Raw genomic sequence first — 23,975 nt, 5'->3', positions numbered from 1 at the left:
CAAAAAACTACTTATTTTATCACTCAATGTTCAGCCAATGATTTGTTGTTTAATTTCAGATATAAGTCAATAAAATCAACACAAAAAATGAGTCAATTTTTTTGTTTTTATTATTAGTTTTATTAATATTTTTTAATCGCTTTTTTGGAAATTTTTTTTTAATATCATTTCATTAACTAATAAACTGATTGACATTTTTTTTTTTGAAAATGTATTTCAAAGTTAATGTTATTTTATTGATTGTTTGAATGTTTTACATAATTTTTAAAAGCCGTGTATTTTGTTAACCAAACTATTATTGCATTTGAATAATAAATATCATAATAATCCTGTATTTCCCAAATTATTATTCAAAATTGATTTTTTATTACAAAAATGATTACAATTTTGTCTAATAATTTGTTATCCCTATAAATATGTCATATAATTGATATGATATTTAGTTAGTTAATGATTATTGTAGTCAATCCTATTTATTTGAAATTTATATTAATATTTAATTTAATAATAATATTAATATTGCAATAATATTTAGTAAACACATAAACGGGTATTTATTATGAGAATATAGTCATTAAATATTATTATTATTTTATATATAAATTGATAATCAAATTGAAGTGTTGGAAGTGTTGTAATTAATGGCAATATTTTGATATTTTACTGAAACTAAAAATTGATTGCCATTTAAGTCGTAATGGTTTTGGGCGAAAGTTTTAAGCCGTTTTCACCGAAACGTAAATCCGAGTCATTGGTATCGGAGCCGAAATTGGCGGACATTTCACCACCCGATGTATCAAACGAGACATTTGTCTTCAAATATACGCTGTCTTTCTTAGCCGCCTCTTGTGCTGAAACTAGTAATACATTAACACTTTTGCCACTTATTTCTAAATATATTTTATTTATATATCATATATTATATTGCAATTTGATTATCATTTTAGTTACATATCCATTGGATCTCATTAAAGGTATTTTTACTAAATTTAAATAAAAAATAAACACAAATTATTATAAGTACAGAAAATTATTTTTTAATATAATTATATTTGATAAGTTTCAATAATTAAATTAATTTAGCATAAATTAAACAAATAAAATATAAACTAGTTTTAGTAGTTCATAGATTAATACTTATAATCGATGAAACTTACATAATATTTAATATATATACTTATATGATATATATTTCTATTAACAATTTGTTTTATTTTTGTACTACAAATTTTGCGATAATTATTTATTGTTAACTAGGTCATAAATTAAAATAGTTAATGTGATTAAATTTACTATTTTTAATTAAATTATTTAAGTATTAAATCAATTCAGAATTATAATATTAAAATAATGATGGATTATATGTATTACATAAACATAGTATTTAATTAAATAATGATTGAAATTTATGTGTGTATTTATATATTTAAAAAAATATTTATCTAATTTTAGCAATAATACAATTGAGTTCTTATTATTATTAATGTGATTATAATAATTAATAAAATAAATAAATACTTTGAAGTAAAATTGTTTTTATTAAATTATTTTATTAATATTTGCGGATATAAGTTAGAAATTGTAATTTATATGATAAAGCAGACAATAATGAGAGACAATTTTGAATTTTAAACCAATTTTTAATATTTTATACAATATAACAAATATATAAATGTTAATTTGAAATATATATCATAATGACAAAATGTAAATATTAATATTTTAAAATGACATTATATTTTAACAATTTTATGTAAAATATTTTAAATAGATTTATTTTGATTAATTATAAAAATAAATAATATTATATTTAAACTGATTTCATGAAATTTCATAAAATTTCTAATTTTACATATTTGTAGTATTTATCAATTTCGAGATTTATCTATAATTTTAATTGCATTTTTTGCTAAAATAAAAATTATTATTATTAAAAACAATAGGAAGATTACAAATCCAGGGCGAGAAAGCACTGGTGAAATATGAGTGCCATAAAGGAAGTAAATTGATTGCTAACCGAGGAATGGCCGGTACAGCTGTTGGTATCGGTATGTTTAGTAATTTAAATAAATCAAAATATTTTTTTGACTAAAAAAATTATTTCTATAATTTAAGTCAATGAAGAAGGATTTTTTCGTCTTTGGCAGGGATTATCTCCCGCTATATATCGACATTTAGGTAAATGTGATATTTGTATTAAATTTTTAATTAATAATATAATTTTCAGTATATTCTGGAGTTCGTATGACTTTATATGAATATATTAGAGAAGAAATGTTAGGTAAGAATTCTGACGGAACGATACCAGTTTGGAAAGCAATCATTGGAGGAATGGCAGCCGGAATGACAGCCCAATTCCTGGCCAGTCCGGCCGATTTGGTTAAAGTTCAGATACAAATGGAAGGCAAACGTCGCTTACAAGGACTTGAACCCCGAGTTCATAACGCGAGTCACGCTTTCATGAAAATTTTATCTGAAGGAGGAGTTAGAGGCCTTTGGAAGGGTTGGGCACCTAATGTCCAAAGGGCTGCGTTTGTCAATATGGGAGATCTGACCACTTATGATACGGCAAAACATTTAATACTAAAACATACAAAATTAAAAGATGATGTCTTTACTCACGCACTTTCCAGGTATTAATCTAATGGTATTTATAATATCATAAGTGATGAGATTTAGTGTATGTTCAGGACTTGTTGCTGCTATTCTCGGAACACCAGCTGATGTGGTTAAGACACGAGTTATGAATCAACCGACAGATTCTAAGGGCAGAGGAATGTTATACAAGTCATCTATCGATTGTTTTATACAATCAGTTAAAGGCGAGGGATTTTTCTCACTTTACAAAGGATTCATTCCCTGTTGGATACGGTATTGAAAAAATTGACTTATTTTGTAGTAGAAAATTAAATTATTCACAATTGATTAGTTGTATGTTTTTAAAAAATAAAATGCAAAAATCTAATTTTAATTCAATAACATTTTATAGCTAACTATTAGAAATACCGTAAAATATTGATATTATTTAAAATATGTTTTTATTTAAAATATGTTTTTATTTACCAAAAGTATGGGTCCCTGGAGTTTAGTATTTTGGATGACATATGAAGAATTGCGAAAAGTAACGGGAGTCACGTCTTTCTAACTATTTATCAACTATTTTCCCAATCGTTTTGTTATATTCAAGACAATCATTGAACGATATGTTATGTGATAAAGAGTAATCTAATTTAAATTTAGTTTAAAATATCAACTAAAAGAATAATTTACTATTTATCTATAAATATAGTTATTGTTTTCAAAGTGAAATAATATGCATAATATTGTTGTAATTATGAAATAGTAAATATCATAAAATTGTATTTAATAGGTGTTTGTTAGAGATTTGACTGTCGATTTGGAAATATTTTTATTTTTTTTTGAAAAAATGTATGTTTAGATTTATAGAAATTTTAAATATATTTTTTAGATTTAATAAATATTTGTTATTTTTTTGTTAGTATTCAATACATTCTATGATTAAGTGATTTTTCAATAAAATTAAAGTTGCACTGCTCATTTTAATTGTACAGATATTTATCGATATCTCAATAAAAATTAATTTTTTAATAAATGTAAATAATAGCAATAAATTAATAATTATTGAATAATTGATAGTAATTTTATATTTTTAAGATGTTTTATAATTTCAGAGAAAGACTAGTGAAAAATGTGTAAAAATTAGATATTTAATACATTTTCTCATATGATTGAGTATATAATTTAATTGAAATAATTTATTATTGCATAATACAGTACAGTATTTACAGTACTGTTATAGTCATCATTGATAGTATGCAATGCATAGTGTTATTGGTTTCAAACACACGTGGTTTACATTATTTACAAATTGAATGGCATTTAAATTTCAATTATTTTCTTAATTATGTCCAAAATTAGTCTCAAACAAAGGTTTGTATCGATATTTTTATTATAATTTTAACATTTTTTGTTTAATGATTTCTATATTTTATTATTATTATTATATTTTTTGTTATTAGTTTTGCCGTCAAATCAAAAATCGATTCATTTTTTACATCAAATAAATTACAGGTTTTTATTGAAATTATAATTTAATTGATAAGACATTCAATAACGACATTAATATCAATGACAGATCACTGGCGATGGGAAATATATCTTCAGCACGTGTTTGGATGTACTTAAAGTAATAGATGTAAGCACTGGACATGTAATCAAAGAGATTAAATCGGAGGTAATGATTGATTTTTATAGTTTTACCGGTCATTTGAAATAATTTCATTAGAGGTTTAGCTTTGAACCCTATAAGTGGTGTATATTGTGTGCAATGAGGGAGGTGTGGGTTATACCCATATTTCAACGTTAAAAAGTTGAAAACTTGATAATACATTCATTACATTTATTTACCGAAATTTATTTGTCTATATTTAGACCGACGATAATATAATAGCATTTGGTGTGAGCCGTAGCTCTCATATAGTAGTGATCGGCCATCAAAGCGGTCTTTTAAGACAATGGATTTGGTCAGAGCAGAGGTTGGAGCGGACGTGGAAATCAATACATTCGGCACCTATTGTTGATATCATTTGCGATCCCACCGATACTTTGGTGGCCACCGCCGGTTCCGACTCGACAATCAAAGTATGGCATTTGGGTCGCAATTATTGCACTCACAATCTTCGTGGCGCTAAAGGTGTGATCAGTTGTGTTGTATTTTCGCCGACACATTCAGAGGAGAGTTATTATATTTACGGTGTGGGAGATGACTATAGTGTCCACGTTTGGGATTTGGTCACAAGTAAACACGTGAATCAAATGGATGGTCACTGCAGTAAAGTCACTGCTATTAAGTTTAGTCTCGACGGTCAACATATATTGACCGCCAGTCGCGATAAACTTGTTATAGTTTGGAGCGCTTCCGATCACCAAATGGTTCGGTCTATACCTATATATGAGGTAATGATTATTAGAATTTATATTAACATTATTTAACTTTATATAAATTATATATACCGTAATATACAATATATATATTATTTGCAATTTATAAACAATTGTTTTTATTTAGTCTTTGGAGTCGATTGAAGTGATAGATGGATCCAAAATATCAGTGATTAACTTATTGGTAAACAACAAAATCTTTGTAACTGCCGGAGAAAGAGGTGTCCTTCGGGTTTGGAATTATGGTTCGGGAGATCTGTTATATACACAACAAAATTCTTCATTAGTTATTAAAGAAGAAACTGAAGACAACGACGTTATTATTAATAGTCGTTTAATAACTCAAACACTTTATTCCGAAGAGCTTTTACAACTTGTAGTGATTTCGTCTGAAAATAATATATTGTTTCACAAAATCGACGATTTTTCAGTTGTTAAACAAGTTAGTGATTATAATCATATTATTATATCAATTAAATTTTGAAAATCTAATTACCGGTAATTGTTTTCTTAAGTTTGTTGGACATATGGATGAAGTTTTGGATATTAAGATATTGGGTATCACTGAGAGTCATATAGCTATTGCTACAAACAGTCCAAATATAAAGATTTTTGAGTTATCGACTTTAAACTGTGATCTTCTGAAAGGACATAAAGATATTGTTCTCTGTTTAGAAACATTTAAATCTGATCCCAATATACTTCTCAGTTCATCGAAAGATAATAGTATCAGAATTTGGAAGTTTTCCGAAACTTTTATTGACAGACACTGTATTTACTACGGCTCGGGTCACACCCATTCCGTTACATCGATTGCCACTCCATATATAAGTAATAATTTTTTTGTCAGCGGCAGTGAAGACACGACATTAAAAGTTTGGAAAATACCTAAAAAGACATCTGATTTAATGCCTGAAAGTCCAACCTCACTGACCTCAAAGTTCACTCAAAAAGCTCACGAAAAGGATGTCAATACAGTTGCTGTATCACCTAATGATCAGTTAATAGCAAGTGGTTCACAGGATAAAACAGCTAAAATCTGGTCAGTCGATGGACTTAAGCTATTAGGAGTGATGAGAGGTCACCGAAAAGGTATTTGGAATTTAAAGTTTTCACCAATTGATCAGATATTAGTAACGGCTTCAGCCGATGCAACTATCAAGATATGGGCTCTCATCGATTATAGCTGTTTGAAAACATTTGAAGGACACGACTGTTCAGTACTTAAGGTACTGTTTATTGATAGAGGAATGCAATTGATAACGAGTGCCAGCGATGGTAATATCAAGATATGGAATATTAAAGATAATGAGTGCGTCAAGACTTTAGACGCACACAATGATAAAGTTTGGGCTCTTGCGCTGACACAAACTCTTGAAGAAACACTTATGATATCCGGAAGTTCTGATTCTTCAATCATTATATGGCGAGACGTGACTGAAAAAGAAACTGAAGAATTGGCGCTTCAAAAGGAAAGCCAAGTGGAGAGCGAACAAAATCTATTGAATTGCATGCAAAAGAAAAATTGGTTAAAAGCTCTTAAGCTGGCCATACGTCTCGATCACCCATTTCGAGCATTGAATATAATAAAAGAGATTTTAATTGATAATAATGGTGTCAATGAAATAAATGAAATATTTATAAACCTAAGAGAAGATCAATTACTAAAACTTCTTGACTATTCAGTTGTTTGGAATACTAATAGTAAGCATTATATTGTGTCTCAATGTGTCCTAAAAGCTATTGTAGAGAAGATATCGCCTAAAGATTTACTTAAGACTCATGATTTGAAACAAACAATAGAAAAACTATTGCCATATAATGAAAAACATTTGAATCGATTAAATCGTTTGCAACAATCTGTTACTTTTGTTGACTATGTTTGGCAACAAATTAAATTACCGGATTTGAATGATAATAAATCGCTAACTATTGATAATAATGAAGATATCGAAGATATTGATGGTTCTCATTATGATGTTGTAGCCATTTCTGATTCAGATAATGAATCAAATAATTAAATTTTTATTTAGAAATTTTATAATAATATTTTTAAAAATAAATTTATTAAAGTTTAAATTACTACAATTATTGCTCATATAAACACATGAATAACAGAAAACTTATAATCCTTTTAAAAAAGTAATATTAGATTTTGGGATTATATTGGGGACAGACATTAGGTCTCATTGCAATGTTTGCCAATATTTATCAATTATTTAGCTATCATTCCAATCATTAATCTATATTTAAAGATAATATTGACTTTTAAATTTGAAAATCACACAAATGTGTGAAATTGGTTCACAAAAATTACAGACAATTAGATTCCATGCATTGAACTTTAGTATCAAAGATAAAGATTTGATTGACGATAATGTTTTGATTGCAATTTGCAATCATTTTTATGGCACCACTTTTAGCACTATTACTCTATCGTTAATCCTTAAAATTGAAAGGATTAGCATAACATTAATTGATATAAAGTGGTCACTAAGTCTCACGTCATTCACGATTCACTTAAAGACAAACAATTTACTCGACTATAAAAAGAAAATTTCAATCCTTTTCACATTCACTTGCAATCATCTATTCATTGGTTTCACTTAAAAGATATTTTTATCAAAATAAAAGTTTGTTATAAATGGCTGGTTATTATTACTCGTTTAGACCAATTGTCAAACAAAATCTGAATCTTCGAAACAACAGAAATCGTTTTTGTGGTTTCTGTATGACTAATGGAGAGCCGGCTCAGGTCTTCGAGAGTCATTCGACCAAAGATGTCAACGGAAATACTGTCTGTCCTCAGCTAATGAAACATATTTGCGAGCGTAAGATATCATTAATTGATTTTATTTAAATTAATTATTACTTTAATATTATTTTATACTATAGTATGTAATGCAACCGGAGATAAGGCACACACTAAGTAAGTGTTTAAATATATTTTTAAATTATAAATTGTATAACTAATCAATTATCTAATAGATCTCATTGTCCGATTGCCAAATATGGCCGATCAGATCCGATATTCAAAAGCATTTATCAAGAGGTCTATTTCCCCAACACTGTCATCACTTTTGACAATATGGTTGCGCTGAAGAAGACGAGAGTCAACTCTGCCGGCAAACGAGTCCGAAGATATCACTAATTATACGATAGAGAGTACACTAACTATACTTATTATACTAACTATACTATAATAAAAACTTATTGTTATATAATAGTCATGTATTCCTTATATAATATTTTGTAAGATTATTATCATTTTTAACTTATTTTATGATTATATTATCGTTTGTTTGCTATTTTAAATTACTTATAATTACTTTTTTAAAATTAATAATATTATAATGATATCGATAATTAAAATAACTTTAAATTTCAAATTCACATATTTCTGTTGTAATTCATAGCGTAATAAATGTTAGCATTTATTGAATATATTGTAATAAATAAAAAGTTTTGTTTATTTAGAACAGCGTTTGTCTGCTTATAGTGTTTTTAAGGCTATAATAATGTAAATTAAATGTCAATAATATTTATATCAATTGATAATTAATTTTAAGTACCAATTGATATGATATTAATAGTGACTATCATTGGACACAATGGATGTTATCATTATAGACCATCACTGAAGACATGGTCACATTGTTATTGGTTTTGATATACAAATTAGTGGCCAAAGAGCTCACATTCGGCAGTCATGGCTCTAACAGTCGTTGACGGCTTTCGATCGGTTCTCACAGCGAAGACATTACTGTTGATGACTGTCTTTGCTGTGTTTGTCATCGGAATCATCGACTACTCGTTGATCACTGAGAAGAATGGCTGTGAAATGACTTTTATGTTTCAATTTCCGCAATTTATTGTATGTATTAACCATTTATTAATAGTTAGCTATCAACTCATAATATATTTATTGGTATTGTCTTATAGTTGATCCCATTTACCCACCGATTATCGCAAAAGTATCCCAACTATAATCTATACGCCTATGGAGAGGGGTATTCAACAAAAACAAACTAATTGTTATCAAAATTTATCATATTTTTAATTACATTTTTTTTATATATATATATTACAAGATATTATGCACAAAGTCTTCGGTAAATTATTTATTGTTTATTTGATTTGTTTTATTAAAAATTTGATTATTCATTGAAGTGATGGTGACTTCGATGGCGTTCCCGTTGTATTTGTTCCGGGAAATCGTGGTTCATATAAACAGGTATCAAACGATACAATGATTAACCAATTATTAATTTTTTGATGAAATTACTGATATCAGGTCAGGTCATTGGGTTCAGTTGCTCTTCGCATGTCTGATAAATACTCGACATTTCATTTCAATTATTTTACTGTTGACTTAAATGAGGTAATTAGTAATAATAAGCCAAAACTGATATACAAATAATTGTTTTTTCCGTATTAGGAATACTCAGGAGTTAATAGTATTCAACTCCAAAGTCAAACACAATTTCTTAAAGAATGTATCATAAAAATAGTTGATTTATATGACCAAAGAGGAAGAAATGTAACACTTGTGCTCATTGGCCACTCAATTGGTGGTGTCATAATCAGATCTGTGCTATCATTGCCAGAAGTTGAGCCATATTTGAAAAATATTGATTTAATTATAACTTTAGCCACTCCACACAAATCTCCGGGTATTTTTTAATAATTGAATTTAATGTAATTAATAATTGAATGGCAATTTTAAAAATTTAATTTAGTTGTTCCCATTGATATTCAAATGACAAGATTTTATAAGTTAGCTGAAGAATTTTGGGACCAAAATCGTGATAATAGCTTAAGACATATTAATTTGATATCAATTGGTGGTGGCTTTAATGATAAGTTGGTCCGTTCAGATCTTACCCGATTGAACAATAATTATAGCAATGATTTAACAATAGTAACCACAGCTATCGATGATGTTTGTATTATATTTATTATACTCTAATAATAATATTTTAATTTCTATCGAAAATTTATATTTAAAAAATATAGGTTTGGGTTTCAACGGATCATTTATGTATTGTTTGGTGCAAACAATTAGTACTTAAATTAACTCGACTTCTCTTTGATTTAATTGATAAGAAGTCACTTAAAATGTTTGAAAACTATTCGGACAGAAATAGGATAATTCGTTACCATCTTTTGGAGAGAACTTTAGAGAAAAATTATCCCAATTTTGTTATTCCAAATACAATTAACTTAACACCAAATGGAGAGTGGAGTGAAAATTTTGAAAGGATTATTAAACTTAAGAAACCAAAGGTTATTATAGTTTAGTAAATAATTTAATATTTTATTTTTGTATTTTTAAATTTTATATATAAATCTAAGGTTTTAAACCAAATGAATATATTACTGCCATTAATACGAAGAGAAACCATTGTCATTCAATTTAAGGGCTATTATAGACATAATTGGCTTATGGCTTGTAGTCCAACCAAATTGAATAATAATATTACTTATTGGTATGAAAAATAGATTTAAGAAATTATAAATAATAATAATAATTGATTTATTTTTTTAAAAATATCAGCGAAAAGGGTCACTTACTTCACACATATGTCAAACGGATGCCATCAAAACCTCATGATATTGAACGTCGTGTTTACAAAGGTCTATCATCTCTCTTACTTAATAAAGGATATACACACCTATTACTAGCAATTAGTTCATCAGTGGAACCAATTGACATACAGATCGATCGGTTCACGACATCCATCCGAAGCAAAACTATAATTATGCCAAATCTAATGCAAAGTCTAACAATGGTATTCTCGCCAATCACTATAATGGACATTGCAGTCAGTGAAGAGACAACATTTTACAATCTTAGTCTTTCGGGACTCAATCATATTTGGCACACTTATTGGATACAAATGGAAACTATTTCATGTTATACCAGCGCTTCAAATATCGGTTATCTTTATTTTTCTATTCCCTGGAATAAAGAGAGTCAATATCAATACATATTACCGAAGCGCAGGTCATCCACTCAAATGACACTAAAACTAAATTCGCCGAAACCTAAAGATTTTAAAAGTTTAATTAATCCCACACTTTATATATTGGTTGACCCAAACTGTAGCTATAAACTACATTTAAAACCATCCATTTCTGAAATAATTGGACAAATACTAAGACATTATGGACTCATATTGTTACCAATGATTGTATCAATTGTGATATCTATGTTATCCACACAAATAATACCTAATAAACAAATCAGCTCAACAAACGGTGATATTCATAATAATAAATTTTTCAATAATATACCAAAATATTTATATATACAATCAATTGAAATAATTAAACAATACCGATTGGTTTCGATAAACGGGTTGCTTATATTATCACCTTCCAGTTTGGCTTTATATTTTAAGTAATTAATTTAAATATACATTTTATATATATATATATATATTTAGTGATATTTATTAATAATTATTGTGAATATTTTGATTAAATTACAGTTATTCAGAGATGAATTCGATGACCTCATGTCTAATGTGGTATCAGTTAATCATTCTCTACCTCTTTCTCTATTCAACAGCACTGTCGATAATATTCGTCTTTTTCTCAATTATGACACTAATATTCATCTCTTTGTCATCACTTGTAGTATATCTTAAAAGCAGGTATTGCTGTTCAATAATCATCAAAATTACGGTAATAATTAATTACTTATATGTGTTATTAAATAACAGATTCACTGTCAGTCTCAACAAATCAAACATAAGTCAAGAAAAAAGCTTTAAAATAAAATTAATTCCGTTATTGAGTTTATTTGTGATTATATTGATTGGCATTATTTATAATTCTGCTTTGGTTTGTATTATTAATTTTGAATCATTCAATTATATTATTAATATTAATACAAGTTTTTGTTTATTTGAAAACAGGCACTTTTGGTCACCTTATTATTGCATAACATTCAGGTTTTATTTAACATTTTTGTTTTATTTTATTTTATTTCAAAAATTAATTATAATAAATGTTATTTAATTATTTAGTTAATACACTTATGCATTAAGTGTCAATCAATTGAACGTCGATTGGGTGTGGGTTCAGATGTTTGCCTATGGAATCTTCACTTAACATTATTAGGACTGTTATATTTGTCAACCATTCCCTCAATTCCATTGTTATTGGATTGGATTAATTTGAAACTACCTGTTCTCTATTTTGTTTGGTCCGATCCATATCTTATACCCGGTTTAATATCGATGATTTCATTTCCGGTTATTTGGCACCAGTATTCTGTAATTAATATAAACAAGTAAGCATTAAATGCTATTTTTTAAGATAACAAAATATCATTGAAATAACTTTTTCCCATATTTAGTAATCAAAGAAACTATTTGTCGATTATGTTGAAAGCAATGGCTATATTGGCGTCAATTATATGTCAATTTAATTACTTGAATATATCGATAATTATATCGGTTTCGTTGCTATTATTAAGTATTCAACACTTTGTTGAATTGTTTGCGAACCGGAATCTAAAGTGTGATTAAAATTTATTTTAGTTTTATATATATAGTAATATATTTTATATTATATTTTATTTGTATAATTTTATTTTTATTACAAAAATCAATCCTATATTTATTGAGAGTTTATTTTTATTTTACTTCAAATCACAGTACAATTATGTTGGATTTATTACTTAACTTAATTTATTTAAGTTATTTCTTATTATATTATTTATTGTTTTTTAATGTTAAATTAATTAAAACATTTCATTATGAATTTAATTATATTTGGTTTGATTTATTTTATATTTATATTTACCTGTACATTAATTTTTTATATTTTAAATATCGCACATTATCATTGTCAATTTACAATAGAAATCAGTGTATTTTTCTCTAATTGTATTTTAGGAATATTTAGAGAATCATTGACTGTATTTATGAAGTTATATAAAAATATAGTTTTTGATAAACAAAAATTGTTTATAATTTTTGAATTATTTGAAAATATAAATTTACTCATTTAAATATTAAGATTACAATTTATAGTTTGAATTCATCTAATTGTATATAAGTGTTGATTAATTGTATTACAATGTTTTAATACAAATATAAATTCTAACTTTTTATGTAACTTTAGATGATAATTATCCATTATCTCAATTTAATATGAATAACTACATTAGAATATATACAGTACCTTTAATATATGTATATTTTATAAATAATACTAACAATTATTTATGATATTTTATGATAACTTAATTTAATCTAATTTAAATTATATTTTTATTTATTATAAAAATTATATATTTATTTATTATTTATTTATTTATTTATTATGTACCGTAATTATATTTTATTAAAAGCTTATTTAACTTATCAATAGCTAATCAACTACACTACACCCCATACATACAGTACACACTCACACATGACACGCGCAAATCATATAAAGTTAATTAGAGGTAAAACATTGAATGGATATTTAGATAAAAATTTATTATATTATATAAATGATGTCTATTAAGAAAATCAATACATTTATATAACATAAGGATTGACTGACTATTTTAAGGTTAATCGGGTGTGGCTTTCATTATGACTATTGTGGACACGGATGATATGCACCAAAACATTATGTATAGCCTTGACATTGAAAATTCAGACATATGTAGTGTATAGTACATCCCTGTATGCCATTCGGCAATACTAACAATCGATATACAATGCATAACATGTACACCGATTCCATTATGTAAAAAAAATCTGTTACAAAATACCAGTACATTGTTTTTTATAAATAATATAATTACGAACTTTTTTTGGTACAATAATTTTCATGGAACGGATACGACAATAGAATATACATGTATTTATTTTATATCAGCACAGTTAGGTTGGCTCATGGATATTCATATTTTAATATGTGATAGACTATCACTGATAGTATATATAAAAAGTTTCCAAAATAAAATGAGCTTGATTATTAAAAAATAGAATTGTGTAAACTAATACTGTTATATACTGGTATAATACTTAAGTAAGTAATAATCTGATTTAATTTAATTGGTCACATTAGTATTGTACTATAAAATCATAGTATCAAAATAAAATATTTTATTTCTATTTTTCAAAAGTTATTTTAAAAAAACAAAGAAATTGTATTTTAGAAAAAATATGTTTAAACATAAACATTAAAAAGCTTAAAATGACTTTGAAAATATCTCCACATAAACAATAAATACTATTAAAAATATTATATTTATCTAATGATATATTAGACTTTATAATAGATATATAATAAATAGATATTCACTTAACAAAAATCAATGAATAATTTAACGCATTTTGAAGTTAAAGTTTTATATACACTGAATTATATTATTAATGCATAAGAGGTTATACTGTATTAATAAAACATTAAATGTTAATCATTAAAATAAGTCATTATACTGTTTATGTATTAATTCAATATACAGTACTTTAAATCTATTTTAATTGAATTTTTTGTAATCAATTGTAAATTGTAACGGTTCTTATGTTATATAATTTATGAATATCAAGTAAAATATTTACTAAATAAAATTAATAAATAAATATTATAATATATTATATTTTAACTTTACTTTACTTATAGTGTAATAATAGAAAATATTTTAATATCACATTTCAGAATATGAACTGACAAATAATGATATAAAAATTCTTTTTGTAATTTTATTTAATAAAAAAGTAAAAAATAATATATTTTAGATTTTAATAAATTAATTTTAGAATATAATTTTAGATTTTACTGTTTTTTACAATATTATTGTCAAAATGCAAATAAAATTTTAATTTATTTCTTCATTATTCTGTTTTAAAATACCTAAACTTGAAATAACTTAATTAAAAAAACACACAATTAAATTATCAATATCATTTTATTTTACTCAAAATACCCAATTTATTTTAACTAACTTAATTAGAGTTGCAAAAATACATTGAAATCTAAGATTATGTGATAAACTTGTGAGAATAAATATTAAATTAAATTTTAGTTCAATAAAACAAATAAATATTTAAAAAATTAAAGATTATTTTAATCATTTTATATAACTTATTTAATATTTAATTATCTTTAATATTTTTTAAATCAAACTTTATTTATATGCTAAGTTAAATTATATGATTAATTTTTTATTACATAAAATGATCAAAATAATGTTTATTTTTATATATTTATAAATGTCAATTGAATTATAATTTAACTTAATATTTATTCTCACAATTTTGTCATATAATTTTAGATTCCAGTGTATTAATCTTCGGTTAAAGATATTTTTTAAAGTGATAATGTTAGTAATGCTAATACATTAAAAATTTATTGTTTATAATTGATTTTAATTTAATTAAATAATATAATTCATAAATATATAGTTGGTATAATTCGTCAAAAAGATATTGTTTTTAAGTTAATATTAGTGAAAAAATATTTTAATTCTCATTTGTAATTTAAGTTATCATTAATTAAAATAATTTTATATTATTTAAAATAAGTTCCCTCCTATCTAGAGATGGGCAAATAGAAAGTTTCTAATAAATTTCACTGAGAAAGTTTCTAGAAAATTTCTCAGGAATAAATTTCTATAGAAATTTAACTTTATTGTTATACTATGGGATCCCCATATCTATAGCTATTGAAATAATATATAAATAATGAGACAATACTACTATTCATATATCATTATACTATACACTACTATACAAAATGCGATACCTATATGTAAAATAATTATAATTATTTAATAATAATCAGTTTTTTAAAATTTTAATAATCATTTTATTATATATATAAGAATTTAAGATAATTAAATAAATTAATTTTTACTTTAATTAATAATAAAAATATTAATAATAATAATTAATTATTACTTGTAAAACCAATGTATTGTTACATAATAAGATATATCCAGAAAACAAAATTAACATAGGGATCCCATAGATAGAAATTTCTTTTAGAAACTTTCTAGAAATTTCTCTTTTTTGCCAACACTACTCATATCACAATGTAATCAATTTTTTTGTATTAGTATTTTTTATTTTTATACTTAATATAAGTATAAGTTTGGCCGAAATCGGAGACAATTAAAAATAGTTGACTTACTTTCTTTCTAAACTTACTCTTATTAAATTTATACAAATAAAATAAAATTTGTAATTATATATAAATATCTAACACAAATAACTAAAAGCATATTATAAATAATATTTAAAAATAAATTTAAGTAAATTAACAATGATTAAATTATGATTAAAGATTTTGAGACAAACATATTACACAAACTATGATTAACTTATTTTGGTTATTAGATATTACAAAGTAAACTAAATTATAATGTAATAAACATACATAAATACTTTTCAGTATATTTTCAGTTAACTTTTTATCATTTAAAAAATTAATTATTAAACAAACCAATTTATAACATAATTTTATAATGCTTATTTTTAAATATAAGTGGTTTATGAAATAAATAAATATTAATGAATTTAACCCGTATTTTATATATAATAAGTTTTATTTTTAATAAATTACTTAAATTAAGCTATATAATTTTAACTAAAAACCTTATTTAATTAAACTAAAGGCAAATATTTAATTTAAAAGGATTGCACTTTAAAGTAATTAATTTAGTTATTTTTGGCACACATATTATGTAAAATATATCTTTTATTAAAAAAGATATTTATATGTAATTTAAATACTATAAGCTTTGCATTTAAATATATATTAATAAGAAATGTTTTCATTACATTTAATATAATTTAATTAAATACAACAAAAAACTAATAAATTTTGAATTTTATTTCTTTATTATCAATTAATAAACAAAAATATGTTTATATTTTTTGTGTATATATATTCATTAATTCAAAAATGAAAACCTTTCCTATAAACTTATATATACTTTTTTTTGTTAATAATATATATTTATAATAATTGGGCAATCATTTCAAAAGCTTCAAAAAATGTTCACCAAATCAGTTATACAAATATAAAAATCATTATTTCTTATGTCTTTCAACAGTATTATTACAATCTGTGATCGTGTGGTTTATCTTTACATTTACTGTATTTTATAATTATAATTTTAAAATTGATAAAAGTGTAAAATGTTAGTAATAGTGAATTATTTATAATTAATAAAAGAGTCATTCATCTAAACGAATGCTAAAGTATTAATCTTTAAAGTTATTTAATAACATATTTTGTTTAAATGTGCAAAAGATATGACATTTATATAAAATGGAAGATTAATACCTGAATTTATTTAATATTATTAAATACAGGTTTTATATTATGAGCTTTTACTTAATTGATATTCAATTAAATTAATTTTCACTCAATTTCATGAGAGCTGAAAATATGTCATATAAACTACACTTTACTGTTTTATTTATATAATTACATTTTTAAATACTTTTTTAATTATTGGGATATCTTTGACGATAAAATGCTTTTAAATGAATTTAATTTTGACGTTAATTTATATATTTAAATATTATTGACTATAAATTTAGCAAAATCTGATATATTTGACAAAATTTTTTCTAACAAAATTCTTGTTTAATAAAAACTATTTTTAATATAAAAAGCAATTAATTATTTAGTTAATTATAAGCATAAATGTTAGAAAATAGTTATCTAAAATATGTCACGCAATGGGTATATAACTAGAAAACAAGCCATTTATCTGTCAAGAAATCCCAAGACATAAATATTAAAGACATATATTTATTATTAGTGTAATTTGTATTTAATTTGTATATATATTTATTTGATGTATAAATAATTATAATTTATATAATTTGTATATAACTGTACATATTTTGTGAGAAATGGAAGAACTGATTAATAAGTATTTAGTTGTCTGATCTGTCATTCAGTACAGAAGACAGAGGTATGTAACGCATAGATGTGATGAGTGGGCACATCAAACACTTGTCTGGTGTAACACCGCTTCAAGCTATAGGTCTGCTTCTCGAAACCCAACATTTTGAGCAAATTGATGGCCGAGTTGTTATTACTGGGGGTCTTGAGGACCACCCCTTCATCCAACTCAAGCATCGATAGGCCCGACAACAGGTCACATAAGAGCATACGTGCTATGTATTCATTGTCTGCATATAAGGGTGTTATCATCCAATGGTTTTGTAAATTAGGTTTAATACAACCGTAACCGACAACAGTGTCTCCCAAGAGAGCCACTCGAGTCCGGCATTTGGATTCCCTGACCGTAAGTCTGACAATCTTTGACCGGTCGTATGAATGCAGACGTCTATCATAAGCAATGACATCGGCTATCAATTTGTCATTTATGGGTTTGGTTCGCAACTTTGGTGATACACTAACGGTACAGAACTCAGACATATCATAGTTTAACTGATAGATAGGGATATCGGTATCACTCTTGTTGATGGAGTGATCCGATGCAATGTATTGGTATAGTTTATGCATGTGATTGAGTTTATATAAGTCGACTGTCCAGTCGGCAATGTGACAAAAGCCAGCCTTATCTCGATATAATTGGAAGAGATGTGAAACAGCGCTCAAACCGTTGTTTCGGTGACCCAAGTGATGAATGGCTGCGTTCCAGATCTGCTTCCCTATACCACAGCCTCTCCATTCAGCACTTACCACATACATCCCCACATACCCGTGTTGTCCACTTAATCGTATACCACAACAACTGCCCAGTATTACGCCTATATAAGAGTGATTGCAATTAATATTAAATAAATAATAATTTATATTATAATATATCATTAATTGCCAACTAATTGGTTTGTATGAGAATATCTGCAATTCTTTACTCACATCTAAGGCTACTAAAAGTAACCTATTTTTCAGTGAATTTAGACGAACACCACTGACACTCATCCCTTTCCAGACACTCATCCCTTTTGTCTATACATTTCGTTATTGTTTTCATTCATATTCATGAACACAGAGACCCAGATATGATGTCCGGGTCTCTCATGTCCTCACAATTGTATCAATAGTTTTGTGTAAAACTGATTGATATGTGTGTCGGAGTAAACCCTTAACCACTTAAATGCCTCTTCCGTGCAAATCATCATACAATGTAAACCTTGTGTTTCACATAATGTATTGAATGTGTGGCTAAACAAAATTGAAAACATTTTGACACTTATGTATGTTTAGCTTAACAATTGCTTTTGAAATACATATCAATTTATCATTATTATATCACTTTAATATCATTACATTTTTATTAACACAACTTTATTTTTAGTACAATATATTATTTTATTAAATATTTCAATTAAATATTAAAATCATTAGCAATATATTTCAGGATATTCTACATACTATTGTTATAACCATTAATATATTAATATTTTAATTAAATAGTATATCATACAAATAAAGTGCAATATCTAAAATTTTCAATAACTAAAATATATTATATTTAAAAATCAATATTAAACATAAAATATATTATTATAATATATCAGAAAATATTATATTACTGAAAATATATAACACTAATATTTTTAAATAGTAAAAAATCTATACATTTATTATTTATGATATAACTATTATATAAATGGTACCACCAATACACTGATGTCGGATTTAAGTCAAAATTATAAAATATATAATACATACCGTCGTCATCAACGGCCACAAAGAAACCTTTTGGATCAAATTGAAGCCAAGACTCAACCTCTTCGGTAGTTCCCATATGTCGTCCCTCTTTATGACAAATCTGAAGCAACTGAGGAATTTCATGTCTTCTCAAATGTCGTATTTTATATCTCTTTGTTTGAATTGGCATTGGATTAGTTCAGAGCACTTGTTTTATTTAACAATAATTTGTACGAATTTATCGCTTAAATAGTTTATCGCAATCAATATATCACTTCAATAAATCACAATATATTTAAAAACGATATCAATATTTAAAAAATAGTGATATGTATTATAAGTTTAACGATAAAAGTTTGAAGCAATTAATAAAATAAATGAAACATAAATTTGAATGCAAAGTCAACAGACAAATACTTGTGGCCAACAATTGGCTAAACTTTTTAAAAGAATGCAAGAGATGTGATGAGAGGTGACGTTTAGCACAGGTATGTGTCGGCGCCGGACAGAACCGGTCGCGTCAACTATTTTTAATCAGGTTTTTCTCAATTTAGTTATTTCGGAAATTTATGACTTCTCTCCAGGTATTTGATGGTTTGCTTGAAAAATGCAAAATCAAGTTCACGATTACTGATTACACGATAATAGAGTAAATATAATAACCGGCTTTTGTCTAAACTATTTATAGTGTTTGGAGAGGAGTGCCGTTTAGATGCTGTCCTCCACTTAGTTTACAAACAGCTATTAAACACTTCTCTCTCTACGACAACTAATTGATTTCATTTAAAATTTGAAATAATTATTAGATTCTTGTCTTCAAAAGAGATAAAAACTGGTTTTTATGGCTATAACTCAGTTAACAATAATGTTTCAAATGTTTGACAGCAATAAGCTATGACCACACCTTTCGAGAAAGTTTTATCTAAAGACCCGCTTATTATTTTAACAATTGTCTTACATATATCAAATCAATATCACAATTTTTTGAATAATTAATTGTCATAAAAATCAATTATATATATATTATGACACTTTGTTGAAAAACATTCAATAACCGGAAACTGATTGACGAGAGAGTCACTGATGATCACAAATAAGGTTATGAACTGAATTCAACACAAACGACAAATGAAATGTTCGCTATAAACGAGGGAATAATGCATTAAATTGTTGTCACCCGCGGAGTAATAGTGCCGTTCAATAGGTATTCAATTTGAATGCATTTGCGCGATCAAAAAGGACTCTCCTATTTTCAATGGATAACCTCATAAGCCGTTCACCAAATATTTGTACACTCCTTTGACATGCAAACCAATGTACTATCGGTTATCTCCAGTGTCTCCATCCAAGCAATGTAACCTTAAGACAAACATTGAATTTAATTCACTTACCATTATTACCACTACTAATGTACAAATCTATACAAATAAAGTACTATATTTAGACAAAAATAAACTATTAATTAAATAATTTAAAGTAAACATTTTTGTGTGAGATTTTTGGGTTTGCAAATAATGCCTTTTTATTTATCTTTTACTGGTATTGACCGGATTATCTGCATTTGAAAAATAATTTTATTTAACTTTATTTAGATAATGATTGTCAATGTTATATTTATCTAAAGATATCTAAGATTTTTAATGAAATCTTATTATGTAAATAGTATTGAAAATCATTTGCTTTGCTATAATAATTGCTAATTAAACACAAAATTATTTATTATTGAAATTTAAAACTTATACATTGTTTATGAAAACGTCAAATCAACAAAATTGTTGACTTTTCTCTCCCACAACAAAATACTTAAAAAATTTCAACAGTTATTTTTACATGACGTTCATTAACCTTATATCCTCAACCCATTATAGTATATGTCATATAAAAATTATTAGATAGATAGTAGTTTTAAAGTTTAAAATTAATATTTATTGTCATAAATTAATTATTATATATAGATATTGTATACTGTACAATTTTCAAAATATCTATAATATTGATTAAATGATAAAATTATTAGAATATCTTCTAATTACTGTAGTGTATACTATTTACACGTATCATATAATATCAATCAATGCTTTTTATACAAATATTTAATTTACTTTAAGATGATAAATAAAAACTATAAAATACCAGTATATTGTGTACATAACTGAAATAAATTTATTATTAATATGAATTCTCGTTTTGAAAATTATAGTAAATTTTGATAATTTATGTGTTACACAGTGTAACCAATTTACTATATAAATATTATAATCAGATTAAACAATTATTTTATTAATATTTGTTGCATTATTTTAAATATTTATCAATAAATAAACATTTGTTGCTAACTGAAAATAAAATTTAATTTTTAATTCAAATAATGTTTTTGTCATTATATGCAATAACAGTAATATTTCGAGTGTCATATTAACTAAAAATAAAATGATTTAAAATGTTGACATTAATTTGCATTAAATAAAAAGTACTGTTTTTATTCTTAGTTAATATGATACTCAAAATATTATAATATTGATATAATTACATTTAATAAAAAAAATATTATTTAAATTAAAAATTTAATTTTTAAGTACTTTTTATTTAATGGCAATTAATGTCAAAATTTATTCAATTACAAACTATTTCAATATAAGTAATACTTATTAAGTATCATATAACCAAAATATGATACAATTAATATACTGATATTATATATGTATAATTATTTATTTTAGAAATTTAAAAATAAATTTTATCAAAAAATTCCCATTTTTCCAACGCTGATAATTTTTAAAATAAACAAAGAAAACTAATATTGACATTTGATTTTAATCAGATACTATTTAAATAATATTATATAATATAATTTATATTTTATAACTTTAACTTAATTTTATAGTTATATTATAAACTCTTCGTTGACAAATATTTTTGCAATTATTTATCTTACAGTAAATATTTTATTTATATATTTTTGGTCTATAATTATTAATGTATTGTTATTTTTTATTATATAAATTTTTCTAATTCATTGGGTTATGAGATTACAAAAAAACTAGTAATAAACTTAATTTAGTTAACATTATCAACATTTGCAACATTTTTATTACTAATGGATAAAAATAACATTTTTAAAGTAAAGTTTGTGTGAATAACTTCTTCATATTACATGTCATTAGCCTTAAATAAACAAAAGTGTTTTAAGTGCCAAATAGTTTTTTAATATTAATATATTAATCAATATTAAAACTTATTTTTACAAATATTTTATAAACTTTTAATTAAATCGTCTAGACATCAATTATTTAATAATATAAGTTAAAAATACTCCATAACTTTATATATTGATTCATTGATTGATTGCAAAGTAGCATATAATTTGTAATTATATATTAATACAATTATGTAATATTAATGACATCTAATGGAATATAATTTATTTATTAAGTTATACTATACTTAGAGATAGACAAATAGAAATTTCTAATAAGTATGTCGAAGAAAATTTCTCAATAATAAATTTATTATTATAAATTTACAATGAGATCCACATATTTATAGCTATTGTAATATTTAATAAACACTACACTACACTACTATATAAATATGATGTCTATGTACAAAATTAATAAATTATACTTAGTTTTGTAAAATTTTATTTTTAATTTAAGTATACTTTTAATATAATTAAAATACTAATAATAATATTTAGTTATTATTTATAATTATAATGTATTCTTACGAGATATGAAATATTGAGATAACAAAATTAACATTGAGATCACATAAACAACAATTTATTTTAGAAACTTTCTAAAATTTATTTTCTTTCAAACACTAATAGACACCAATTGTATGTGAAATCTAATATTAATATAATAAATAATAATAATATATATTTAATGTTATGTTGATATCAGAATATAATTATAAAATTTTAATTTGACTTACAATTAATATTAGTTCAGATTTGTGGGTATGTTTGGGATATTTTGACAAGACTTACAATATTACAGAATATGTAATGTTTATATAAATAATATATTTTACAATTAAATTGCAATATTAAAATATAAAATTATTTAATTAAAAATAAACAATAATATGTTATGTAGTATACTGTAATCAAACAGTATTACAATTAATATTATGATTTAGTTGTCACAGAATTATAATACTCTATAATTGCATTATATTTTATATCCTTTCAGTGTTTATTTTAAATTATATTACAATTAAATGTATAGTTAACTATTATTATACAAGTTTTATAAATAATAATTTTATAGATAGATTCATGATATTTAATTAATCAAAGCAAACATAATTGAATAAATATAATAAATTAAATAGCGTTTTAAATTAAAAATGAG

General features: G+C 24.5%; 5 protein-coding genes across 7 annotated transcripts; 4 read left to right on the top strand and 1 right to left on the bottom strand.

Annotated features, from left to right (window-relative positions):
• The first annotated feature begins 178 nt into the window (after positions 1-178).
• On the top strand, positions 179-3,195 carry LOC128965662 (mitochondrial uncoupling protein 4-like). Its single transcript, XM_054312405.1, has 8 exons — positions 179-211; positions 622-860; positions 948-974; positions 1,944-2,048; positions 2,116-2,178; positions 2,228-2,633; positions 2,680-2,871; positions 3,070-3,195. The coding sequence occupies exons 2-8, from the start codon at positions 698-700 to the stop codon at positions 3,143-3,145; spliced, it is 1,032 nt and encodes a 343-aa protein (XP_054168380.1). The 5' UTR covers positions 179-211; positions 622-697; the 3' UTR covers positions 3,146-3,195.
• A 621-nt stretch (positions 3,196-3,816) lies between these two features.
• Positions 3,817-6,983, top strand: LOC128965500 (transducin beta-like protein 3). The gene is made up of 6 exons (XM_054312207.1): positions 3,817-3,951; positions 4,041-4,092; positions 4,157-4,255; positions 4,453-4,977; positions 5,090-5,404; positions 5,478-6,983. The coding sequence occupies exons 1-6, from the start codon at positions 3,926-3,928 to the stop codon at positions 6,981-6,983; spliced, it is 2,523 nt and encodes an 840-aa protein (XP_054168182.1). The 5' UTR covers positions 3,817-3,925.
• Positions 6,984-7,164: 181 nt separating this feature from the next.
• Positions 7,165-8,118, top strand: LOC128965457 (nanos homolog 2-like). Its single transcript, XM_054312160.1, has 3 exons — positions 7,165-7,793; positions 7,858-7,891; positions 7,951-8,118. Exons 1-3 carry the CDS (start codon positions 7,607-7,609, stop codon positions 8,111-8,113), a joined length of 384 nt encoding a protein of 127 aa, XP_054168135.1. The 5' UTR covers positions 7,165-7,606; the 3' UTR covers positions 8,114-8,118.
• Positions 8,119-8,419: 301 nt separating this feature from the next.
• Positions 8,420-12,531, top strand: LOC128965454 (GPI inositol-deacylase-like). Of its 3 annotated transcripts, none has more exons than XM_054312157.1 (16): positions 8,420-8,482; positions 8,556-8,836; positions 8,905-8,972; positions 9,054-9,074; positions 9,133-9,196; positions 9,257-9,343; positions 9,401-9,635; positions 9,702-9,904; positions 9,979-10,248; positions 10,318-10,451; positions 10,520-11,365; positions 11,457-11,621; positions 11,691-11,811; positions 11,886-11,921; positions 11,997-12,262; positions 12,329-12,531. In XM_054312157.1, the coding sequence occupies exons 2-16, from the start codon at positions 8,672-8,674 to the stop codon at positions 12,498-12,500; spliced, it is 2,853 nt and encodes a 950-aa protein (XP_054168132.1). In that variant the 5' UTR covers positions 8,420-8,482; positions 8,556-8,671; the 3' UTR covers positions 12,501-12,531. The 3 variants fall into 3 exon arrangements, with proteins under 3 accessions (XP_054168132.1, XP_054168130.1, XP_054168131.1); XM_054312155.1 differs by having other exon boundaries at positions 9,979-10,257; XM_054312156.1 differs by having other exon boundaries at positions 8,444-8,836; positions 9,979-10,257.
• A 5,352-nt stretch (positions 12,532-17,883) lies between these two features.
• Positions 17,884-19,807, bottom strand: LOC128965499 (uncharacterized). The gene is made up of 2 exons (XM_054312206.1): positions 19,639-19,807; positions 17,884-18,710 (listed from the first exon to the last, which is right to left on the bottom strand). The coding sequence occupies exons 1-2, from the start codon at positions 19,805-19,807 to the stop codon at positions 17,884-17,886; spliced, it is 996 nt and encodes a 331-aa protein (XP_054168181.1).
• Between the last annotated feature and the right edge of the window lie 4,168 nt (positions 19,808-23,975).

This window comes from Oppia nitens, unplaced genomic scaffold, assembly GCF_028296485.1.
Source record: "Oppia nitens isolate AA-2021 unplaced genomic scaffold, nextdenovo-longstitch-racon4-pilon3 scaffold17_pilon_pilon_pilon, whole genome shotgun sequence".
NCBI lineage: Eukaryota > Metazoa > Arthropoda > Arachnida > Sarcoptiformes > Oppiidae > Oppia > Oppia nitens.
This window is presented reverse-complemented; position numbering and strand designations above follow the sequence as displayed.

Bases quoted from the DNA above. Each gene is read 5' to 3' on its own strand.
- LOC128965662 (XM_054312405.1), top strand. From the start codon at position 698: ATGGTTTTGGGCGAAAGTTTTAAGCCGTTTTCACCGAAACGTAAATCC. The intron at 975-1,943 runs GTATTTTTACTA...TAAAAACAATAG, and splicing joins TCCATTGGATCTCATTAAAG to GAAGATTACAAATCCAGGGC. The intron at 2,049-2,115 runs GTATGTTTAGTA...CTATAATTTAAG, and splicing joins CGGTACAGCTGTTGGTATCG to TCAATGAAGAAGGATTTTTT.
- LOC128965500 (XM_054312207.1), top strand. From the start codon at position 3,926: ATGTCCAAAATTAGTCTCAAACAAAG. The intron at 3,952-4,040 runs GTTTGTATCGAT...TTTTGTTATTAG, and splicing joins AAAATTAGTCTCAAACAAAG to TTTTGCCGTCAAATCAAAAA. The intron at 4,978-5,089 runs GTAATGATTATT...GTTTTTATTTAG, and splicing joins GGTCTATACCTATATATGAG to TCTTTGGAGTCGATTGAAGT.
- LOC128965457 (XM_054312160.1), top strand. From the start codon at position 7,607: ATGGCTGGTTATTATTACTCGTTTAGACCAATTGTCAAACAAAATCTG. The intron at 7,794-7,857 runs GTAAGATATCAT...TTTATACTATAG, and splicing joins AATGAAACATATTTGCGAGC to TATGTAATGCAACCGGAGAT. The intron at 7,892-7,950 runs GTAAGTGTTTAA...ATTATCTAATAG, and splicing joins GGAGATAAGGCACACACTAA to ATCTCATTGTCCGATTGCCA.
- LOC128965454 (XM_054312155.1), top strand. From the start codon at position 8,672: ATGGCTCTAACAGTCGTTGACGGCTTTCGATCGGTTCTCACAGCGAAG. The intron at 8,973-9,053 runs GTATTCAACAAA...ATATATTACAAG, and splicing joins CTATACGCCTATGGAGAGGG to ATATTATGCACAAAGTCTTC. The intron at 11,922-11,996 runs GTTTTATTTAAC...TTAATTATTTAG, and splicing joins TATTATTGCATAACATTCAG to TTAATACACTTATGCATTAA.
- LOC128965499 (XM_054312206.1), bottom strand. From the start codon at position 19,807: ATGCCAATTCAAACAAAGAGATATAAAATACGACATTTGAGAAGACAT. The intron at 18,711-19,638 runs GTATGTATTATA...ACTCTTATATAG, and splicing joins TGTGGCCGTTGATGACGACG to GCGTAATACTGGGCAGTTGT.